The following is a 10,551-nucleotide window of genomic DNA, read 5'->3' on the forward strand; positions in this document are numbered from 1 at the left end:
TACCATCCAAGAACAATTGAAAACCAAATTACAAGAGCCACCAGATTGTCAAGGAATCACCTGCTACATTACAAAGCTAAAGAAGAAAATAACCGAGTGCCTCTAGTAGTCACCTACAATCCAAATCTGGAGGTGCTAAGGGGAGCTGCACGGAAATTACAACCTTTACTACAAAAAGATGCCCGATTAAAATCCATTTTTCCAGACCCCCCACTGCTGTGTTTTAGGCAGCCCCCAAATTTAAGAAGCATCATTGTCAGAAGCTCCCTGTCCTCTCCAACAGCTGCAGGAACCTTTCCTTGCAACCAGAAAAAATGTAAAACCTGTCCATTTATAATGACCACGGACAAGATAAAGATCCCCAACTCACATCAGGACTACAAGATCCCAGGTACTTTCACCTGCATTACATCTAATGTGGTGTACTTAATTATTTGTACTAAATGTCCAACTGGGGGTCTGTATGTGGGGGAGACCGGGCAAAAGCTTAGAACAAGGATGAATGCTCATCGTCACACAATAAGAGAAAAAAGAATGGATCTACCTGTGGCAAAACATTTCTGTATCCCTGATCACAGCAGCGTGGATATGAAATTGCTGGTATTGAAAGGTAGCTTCAATTCTCAGAGAGAGAGACGAGTTTGGGAGTACAAATTTATGACGAACTTTGACACTCTCAGTGCTGGAATGAATGTGTCGCATGGATTTATGTCTTTTTACATCAATTAAGGAATTTCCTTTTAAAACCGTGTGGGGGAATCACAACACATTAGGAGACCCCAATCAGAGGACCATAAAACATCCAGACTCCTTATCTATGAACTGGTCCAATGTTTATATTTATGTTTCTCCCTCTCCCATATTGATAGTTCTGCTTCACGTCACTTGTCTCATCTATTGCATTTTTTCTAGGCTGTATTGTGCATAAATATGTGACTTCAGATTTTGTATTAGTCTAGCCTGATGAAGAGACCTGAGCAGTCTCGAAAGCTTGCAATGTGTTACCATCTTTTCAGTTAGCCATTAAAAGGTATCAACTACTGAGGACTCTCAATCCTGAATATTTTTCTAACTAAAACATAGAAATTGTCATATATTGGGATCTGGAGAAGTAACCAAACCTAACCCCTTAACGCCCCCCCCCCCCCCCCAAGTTGTTTTGCATATTAATGACCTGGCCAATTTTTACAATTTTGACCACTGTCACTTCATGGGGTCATAACTCTTGAATGCTTCCGTGGATCCCACTGATTGTGAGACTGCTGCTGTTTCGTGACATACTGTACTTCATGATAGGGCTAAAATAGTTAATAAATAACATATTCCACATGTCTTTTTTACACAAGTACAATTTTTGAAACACTTATTTTTTGGTTAGGAAGTTATAAGGGTTGAAAGTTGACCAGCGATTTTTTTTTTCCCTACAAAATTTACAAAGCCATTATTTTTTTTAGGGACCACCTTTCATTTGAAGTGACTTTGAGGGATCCGTATGACAGAAAATACCCAAAAATGACACCATTCTAAAAACTGCACCCCTCAAGCTGCTAAAAACAACATTCAAAAGTGTATTAACCCTTCAGAAGCTTCGCAGGAATTTTTGGAATGTGGAAAAAAAATGAACATTTAACTTTTTTTCACAAAAAATTTGCTTTAGGCTGGTTTCACACTTGCGTTTTTTTTCGCGGTATTTTAGAAAACCCTAACCCTAACCCTGACCCTTAACCAAACCATACTAACCCTAACCCTTAACCAAACCATACTAACCCTAACCCTAGCTAACCCTAACCCTAGCCCTAAACCCCCTTAACTAACCCTAACTCTAACCCAAACCCCTAAATTCCATTGTCCAACTAATGGTAAAAAAAAAAACGCATGCGCAAAAAAAACGCACACATAAGCATGCCAATGCGCACATATGCGCACCCATAGACTTATAATGGGTGTCTTGCTGTAAAAAAACGCATTGCGTGCGCATGCGTTTTTTTGAGGCAAGTCGGACGCCCAAAAAATGCAACCGGATGCATTTTGTGCGCCCGAGCGCATACCGCAAAAAAACGCATGAGCGGAAAAACGCATACAAACGCATGTGTATGCGCACATAAGCGCATCCCATGCAAAGTATAGAAAGATGGCTGTTGATAGGGTGCTATACAGCGGCGCATGACGCCACTGCAGATAGGCACCCTATCAACAGCCATCTTTCTTGGGCTATTCTCTTGGGAGTTCTATTCCTCTTTATTCAAAGATCCGACTTTCAATTCAGCGATAAAAGTGATAAAGGCTCGGACTGAGCCGAAACGTCGTATTATTATATCGCTTCTACTTCGTGCTATATATTCTTGTTTGGCTCCCACATGTTTTGTATATAATAAAATAAGCACTTATTTGCATAAATCCCTCTGAGTGTGCGGTGAATTAGACTATTATTGGTAATAGGACCTACTGGTCCGTTACACCTGCACCTCGCCATTGGACTTGAGTGCACGCTATCCTCCTGGTTACTATACTGAGCACTTACCGTACTTTGGCATTTCCATCTAAATCCCTGAGTGACGTGATTCAGATGAAACCCCCCGAGGGATCGAATTCACTATAATGAGGTAGCAGAGTTATTCTGGACTGTCTGGCCTCTGTTCAGCTCTGTCCTTCTTATCAAAAGTGCACAAAACTGTGGTCACTTTTATGCAATCCTAAAAGGACGGACACCACTGGATCACAGGTCACATGACGTCCATTATAGTGAAACTTCTGCTGGGGGTTCCGTTTGAGTCACGTATTTCAGAGATTTACACGGAAGCCCCAGTGTAAGTGCTCAGCGCAGAGAGCAGGATAAATGTGCGCCAAGCCTTACTGCGATCTATCGGAGGCAGAATGAACAAAACAGCAGGTGAAGAATTGATTCATTTTTTACACCGTTTCCCATGCGGTATAAGAGATATAGCGACTTCATTCTTCGGGTCAGTACGATTACAGCTTTTATGTTTGGCTGATGTCACACACTAAAACACGCTTTTTATTGCAAAAAATAGTTTTTGCATCACCATATTTTGAGAGTTATAATTTCTCCATATTTCGTCAGACAGAGACAGAGTAATATGAAGGGCTTATTTTTTGAGGGACAAGTTGACGTTTTTATTGGTAGCATTTTCAGACACATGACTTTTTTCATTGTTTCCTAGTCCGATTTTTGTGAGGCAGAATAAACAAAAACCAGCAATTCAATAATTTTTTTTTAGGGGGGGTTGTCGTTCCGAGTGTGGTAAAATTGATAAGGCAGTTTTATTCTTCGGGTCAGTACGATTACAGCAATACCACAGTTACCATATTTTTTGGATTATAAGATGCACTTTTTTCCCAAATATTTTTTGGGGAAAATGGGGGTGCGTCATATATTGCGGATATACCTTACCGGCAGCAGTGGAGCAGGGTCCCGGGCTTCCTGCTGGAGTAGGCAAGAGTGGAGGGTTGCTGTAGGCTGGGATGAAGGGGTATTCCGATGTGTGCCGCTGCGGGTGTTTGGTGGTGCGAGGGCTCTGCCAACATTTTGTGAAAGCTCAGAGCCCCCACACTTACATGGTTTACTGTGCAGTGGACTCAGAGAAAATGGCTGCTGGGGGCGGCGCATGCGCAGATGGAGATCTCGGCACCAAGATCTCGGGAGATGAGATCTCAGCGCTGACCCCCCTAATCCCTACATCTAGTAAGGAACTGGTAATCTCTCCCTAAATCCATCCTATCCATCTAACCTCCTCCTCAGATCTGTTCCTCAACTTACAATCCTTTGTCTCCAAACAAAGACAGCCCCCTCATGCCCTCTCCTTCTCCCACCTACTAACACTCTCTCTGCTCCTCCTCACTGCCGGTGATATTTCTCCAAATCATGATCCTCCTCACCCCATCTCCACAGTTATTTCTACCTCCCATCCACGCTCTATCACAAGTTTCTGTAACCTCTCTAACCTTATACCCATTCAGCCAGCCCCTCCTTCTCCAGTCCCACCATCAGAAGCACTATGGAACGCTCGCTCTGTCTGCATCAAACTTTCCTACATCCATGATCTTTTTATTACTAACAAACTTTCCTTCCTCGCTATCACCAAAACCTGGCTCACCCCCTCTGACACAGCCTCTCCAGCTGCACTTTAGTATGGTGGATTCCACCTTTCCCATACCCCCTGCTCCAGCAGCAAGCATGACGGAGTAGTTGGTTTTCTTTCACCCAAATCCCACTGCCAACCTCTGCTACCCTCCCTTTCTTTGAGGTGCACTCTGTGTGCATCTACGCCCCCTCCGACTGGCTGTTATTTACTGCCCCCCCCAGGGCCAGCCACCACTTTGCCACCTGGTTACTTCATTTCCTCTTCACTGACATCCCAACTATCATCATGGGTGACTTCAACATCCCCATTGACACTTCTCTCTCAGCTGTTACTAAATTTCTATCTCTCACTTCCTCCTTCGGCCTTGCTCAGTGGTCTTCTGCAGTGACTCACAAAGATAGCCACACTCTTGACCTTATTTTCACTCGCCTCTGCTCCCTGTCTAACCTCTCTGACTCCCCTCTCCCTCTTTCTGACCACAACCTACTAACTTTCTCTTCCCTCTCCTCTCCAGGTCCACAATCCCCACTCCACAAACTTGCACACCCTCACAGAAATCTTGAAAACACCTCGATCCACACTCATTCTCTCAATCCCTTCTCCCTCTTACAGACATAAATTCCCTAAACAATGCTGCAGCTCTTGAATCGGTCACCCCTCTCACTCATACCAAAGATCACAAAATCAACAAGCAACCCTGTCACACCAGCCTGACCAAAGAACTGATACGAGCTTCCAGGGTTACTGAGCGGAGATGGAAAATATCCCACTCCAACGAGGACTTCATCGCATTCAAACAGTCCCTCGCTACTTTCAAGGCCACACTCACCACAGCTAAACAAACCTACTTCTCATCTCTCATATCCTCCCTGTCTCACAATCAGCTATTCAACACATTCAATTCTCTCCTCTGTCCCCCAGCACCTCCTCCCTCTCCACTCATCTCAGCTGAAAACTTTGCCTCATTCGTCAAGCAGAAGATTAATAACATCAGAGAAAGCTTTGGTCTACAACCTCCACAATTCCTCTTCCTAACTACTCAGCCCTCCTCCTCCAAAAACAACTTCTCCAAAATCACAGAAGATCAACTTTCCGCTATACTCTTAAGATCACATCTCACTACCTGTGGACTTGACCCGATCCCATTCCACTTCATCCCAAACCTTACCCATTTTTTTAACCGATCACTAACAACTGGTGTTTTCCCGTCATGCTTCAAACATGCCTCAATCACACCTAACCTCAAAAAGCCCTTAACTCACCCACTGTATCTAGCCATTACCGCATATTACTTCTCCCCTATGTCTCAAAACTACTGGAATAACATGTCCATTTCAGACTGTCTCCCCACCTCTCTTCCTGCTTCCTCTTCGACCGCTTACAATCTGACTTCCGACCACATCACTCCACTGAACCTGCCCTAACTAACTTCCTCCTCCTGGACCTGTTCTCTGCCTTTGACACAGTGGATCACTCCCTATTACTACAGACTCTGTCATCTCTGGCATCACAGACTTGGCCCTATCTTGGATCTTGTTTTACCTAACAGACCGGACATTCAGCATCTCCCACTCACACACCACATCCTCATCTCGCCCCCTATCTGTCGGAGTCCCGCAAGGTTCAGTGCTAGGGCCCCTGCTCTTCTCCAGTTACACCTTTGGCTTGGGACAGCTCAGAGAATCTCACAGCTGCAGTATCACCTCTATGCTCTACCTCTCTGAACCAGATATAACCTCCCTACTAATCAAAATCCCACAATGTCTGCCCGCTATTTCATCCTTCTTCTCCGCTAGATTTCTAAAACTTAATATGGATAACACAGAATTCATCATCTTTCCTCCATCTCACTAGACTCCCACAATGGACCTATCCATTAAAGCAAATGGCTGCTCACTCTCCCCAGTCCCACAAGGTCGCTACCATGGGGTAATCCTTGACTCTGATCTCTCCTTCAAACCACACATCCAAGCTCTTTCCACTTCCTGCTGACTTCAACCCAAAAATATTTCATACTAGTTGAAGACTATATAAAACTGAGTGTATAGCCCCGCCCGCTCCGCATAGCCACATTCACTATAATATCCCACATCATCCCGTCAGCCAGCGCTACCAGACTACTACCCCTAGTATCCCACATCGTCCCGTCAGCCAGAGCCACCAGACTACTACCCCTAATATCCCACATCATCCCGTCAAAGCCACCGGACTACTACCCCTAATATCAGACGACATCCAGTCAGCCAGAGCCACCGGACTTCTCCCCCTAATATCCCACATCATCCCATCAGCCAGAGCCATCGGACTACTACCCCTAATATCCCACATCATCCCGTCAGCCAGAGCCACCGGACTACTACCCCTAATATCCCACATCATCCAGTCAGCCTGGCGTCAGAACCAGAGCGCTGAGTGGATTTGCCCTGACTTAAATACCAATGATCCCTTTAATAGAAGCCTGGGGTGAGAATCAGAGCACTGAGTGGATTTTCCCTCACTTGCATACCGGGGATCCCATTAAGAGGGCCCTGGGGTCAGTACCAAAGCACAGAGTGGATCTGCCCTCACTTTCATACCAGGGATCCCTTTAAGAGGGCCTGGGGTCAGAATCAGAGCTCTGAGTGGAACTGCCCTAACTTCCATACCAATGATCCCTTTAAGAGGCCCTGGGGTCAGAACCACAGTGCTGAGTGGAACAGTCCTAAGTTCCATACCGGGGATCCCTTTAAGAGAGACCTGGGGTCAGTACCAGAGCATTTGAAGGCAATTGCCCTGACTTCCAAACCGTGGATTCCTTTAAGAGGGGCCTGGGGTCAGAACCAGAACACTGAGTGGAATTGCCCTAACTTCCATACCGGGGATCCCTTTAGGAAAGGCCTGGCATCAGTACCAAAATGCAGAGTGGATTTGCCCTAACTTCCATACCAATGATCCCTTTAAGAGACCCTGGGGTCAGAACCACAGAGCTGAGTGGAACGGTCCTAACTTCCATACCAATGATCCCTTTAATAAAGGCCTGGGTTCAGAATCAGAGCGCTGAAAGATTTGCCCTAACTTCCATACAGGAGATCCCTTTAAGAGGGAAGATGTACGCAGATTGTTCTTGTGAGCGGAGCTGGGCAGAGCTAGAGCGGAGCTGCAGTGCATGTGATTGGGCAGCCTGCTGGGGCGTGGCCTAGTGCGGGTTACCGGCATGGGTGGGGCTTGCTGGAGTGGGCGGAGCTAGAGCGGAGCTGCAGCACGTGATTGGGTGGCCTGCGGGGGCGTGGCCTAGCGCTGCAGTAGGCCTCAGTAGAAGCCAGGGACTAAATTTAGGCCGGGAAGCTGCAGGGGAGAGGGGGGATAGCGCAGTTGATGACGGGGAGCGCCGACTGAGCCAGGACAAGGCTGGGAGGGTGCCGGCACTATTCGGCCCGTCCTGAAGACTGTCTTCCTCACAGCCCCCGCTCTCCATGCCCTGCCCTGCTGTATCCGTCCTCAGCCCTGCTCTCCAACCGCGTCCCACTCTGCTGCTTCGTGATTGGTTGGTGTCCCACACTGCTGCTTCGTGATTGGTTGGTGTTACACACACACACATTCAAATTTATATACAGAGATTTCCTGGATAAGTACATTCCTCAACCAAGAATCTGCAAAAACCCTAGGTCCATGCACTTATCTCCTGCCTTGACTACTGCAACCTCCTACTTTGTGGCCTCCCTTCCAACACTCTCGTACCCCTCCAGTCTATTCTAAACTATGCTACCTGACTAATCCACTTATACCCCTGGTCTGCCTGGCCTAACACAAAAACAAAAACATAACGTATGACAGTCCTTGTTGCTACAGGAAACCGCCCACTTCAGCAACAAACAACAAAAGTTTCAGTTTTCCTTAACATGAAACCACAGCTCCAGAGCTTGCACCTGCATGCCCACCCCTTCTGAATGCTCTAGAAGGCTACCTAATAATCCTCTGGATTCCTCACACTCTACAGCTGATCAATCAATCTAGCACTAAACATTGCTGATTGACTCCTTTCAGCACATTAAGTGCTGTAGCTTTTCCTCGGTTACTATCACTGAAGCTATCACCCTTAGTGAAACATACCTACCCTCCAGGACCTTGTCAGTGACTTTATCACAACATATACAATGTATATATACCCCATACAGACATTATATATTTTTACAAAGCATATTTCCCCTATAGTTGAAACAGACCTGATAATGTGACATTTGTTATAATCAGAGCTCTCCTGTGTCTCGTTTGCATCTAGTTAGACGCAATCACTAAGTCATCCAAGTAATCATGTGATCCTAGATCAATATTCATAGCAGGGTTTCAATCGCACACACAAATTAGAGAAAACATGGTAGAAGAAAGGACTTGAAGATTAAATAAGTGCAGGATAGAAGCTGTACTGATATGTAAGCAAATGAAGACAGCAGTAAACTGGATACAAACAGACTTCACATCCAGCTTATATTCTGGGAGTGACACTTCCACAAGAGAAAAATCAGAAACACCAGCTATACACCAGATAGTAAAAAAGGAACACTTGTATCAGTATTTTTGATGAAAACTTACCTGAAAACCAAACCACCAGTCCTCTATCCAATAGCTCTCCAGATTTTGGACAGAAAATGGATGCAAGTTTTAGTTGTCTTGGAGGAGGCAATGCCTGCCACTTGCTTAGGAGGTGTAAGGCTTCTTGACTAGCAGGGCCACTTGTCCTGATCACTGCCACTCCACACTTCCCATGACCAGATGAGAGGGCAAAAATTGTATCTCTGACATAATGATGTATCCACTTCTTCAATGAACTACAAATTACAAAAAGCTTTTGGTTAGCTCAGAAACTATTTTGTTCTTTGTGTACCTTCATGCAGCACCATATATTCTTCTGTACAAAATGGGTTCACTCATATCTGTCCTTTGAATACAGGTATACTTTCATATTTCACATATTTGTTTCCTCTCTCATGATATACCGTATTTTTCGGTTTATAAGACGCACTTTTTTACCTCCAAATTTGCATCTTATAATGCGTATATACAGTACCTTACCGGTACCGTTGCTGCAGGCCGCAGGCTGGGATGAGGGGGGTGTCCAGCAGTGCTGCGGGTGCCCGGCCTTGCAACGGGGTTGTCCGGCGGTGCTGCCCGGTGCAACTGTGGGTGTCAGCCAGGGCTCTGCCAACATTTTGTGAAAGGCCAGAGCCCCGGCAGTTCCATGGTTTCCTGTCCGGTGCACTCCGGGAAAATGGCCGCCGAGAGCGGCGCATGTGCAGATGGAGATCTCGGCACAAAGATCTCGAGATGATATTTCAGCGATCTGCACATGCGCCGCCCCCCCCAGCCGCCATTTTTCCAGAGTCTGTCCACCACACAGGAAACCATGGAACTGCCAGGGCTCTGGCCTTTCATGAAATGTCGGCAGAGCCCTGGCAGCGCCGGACACCCCTATAGCACTGCTAGGCATCCGCAGCACCAGAGACACCCACAGTACCGCTGGACACCCCTGTAGCACCGTCAGGCACCCGCAGCACCGGAGACACCCGCAGCAGCACCGGGTAGCAGCATCGGACCCCGCAGCAGCACCAGACACCCGCAGCAGCGCGCCGCACATTGGAACACCCCCTCATACCAGCCTACGGCCTGCAGCATCACCCCACTCCTGCCTCCTCTAGCAGCGACCCTGGGACCCCGCTTCACCGCAGCCACCACCCCCGGTAAACAATAAGACGCATGGATTATAAGAAGCATCACTATTTTATTTAAAAAATAATTCCTATTTTTATCCTCAAAATTTGGGGTGCATCATATTATCCGGAGCGTCTTATAATAAAAAAATACGATACTCACACTGTCACTGGAACAATTATGCACTGTTGAACGTTCAGAAAATGCAAACTTGAGAATAAAAAGCAGATTTTTCTCAAAAGATATATTACAAACTTGCTTATTTTCACTCATACTATTGATTTATGAAATAAAAATTAAAAAGACGTACGTTTTAACTGTCCAGAATGGCTTCCTATGATTTAGAAAACAGCGCAGATTGGCCACGTGGAACGTGTTTAAAATTAATTCCTGTTAGATTATCAAAAAGGAGTCGCTATGTTTCAAAGTGTCACGAGAAGCTTTGTTTTTTTAAGAAACAGGCTGGCGTCACATTGCCATTGATTGTCTCATGTGAGAGAATAGGGGCAGATTATGCAAGTATGAGAGAATAATTTAAGGACAGAAATCCTGATTCCAGCAATGTGTCCCTTACTGACCTGACTGCTTTCAATTTGATAGAACATTTTGATGAAAATCACTGTTTACTCTGCTACAGATCTAGCAGTTCTCTGAATGTAGAGCTCTGTAGAACCCCACTACACCATGGATTGGTAGATTTCTGCCCATGTATAGTGTATACAAAAAGCTACCAATCAGGGTTATACACAGAGCTCATTAAGAC

At 45.8% G+C, this 10,551-nt stretch overlaps 1 protein-coding gene across 3 annotated transcripts in view; it reads right to left on the reverse strand.

Moving 5' to 3' along the window:
* GTPBP3 (GTP binding protein 3, mitochondrial) overlaps positions 1 to 10,551 on the reverse strand; it is a 217,860-nt gene that overhangs the window by 151,678 nt on the left and 55,631 nt on the right. For all 3 annotated transcript variants that reach the window (XM_073551331.1, XM_073551332.1, XM_073551330.1), the window contains one exon: positions 8,673 to 8,908. In XM_073551331.1, the coding sequence (XP_073407432.1) occupies positions 8,673 to 8,908 (236 nt within the window). The remainder of the gene's footprint in view (positions 1 to 8,672; positions 8,909 to 10,551) is intronic.

This window comes from Dendrobates tinctorius, unplaced genomic scaffold (genome assembly GCF_039654945.1).
Source record: "Dendrobates tinctorius isolate UK_male_01 unplaced genomic scaffold, ASM3965494v1 ptg000175l, whole genome shotgun sequence".
Taxonomy (NCBI): Eukaryota; Metazoa; Chordata; class Amphibia; order Anura; family Dendrobatidae; genus Dendrobates; species Dendrobates tinctorius.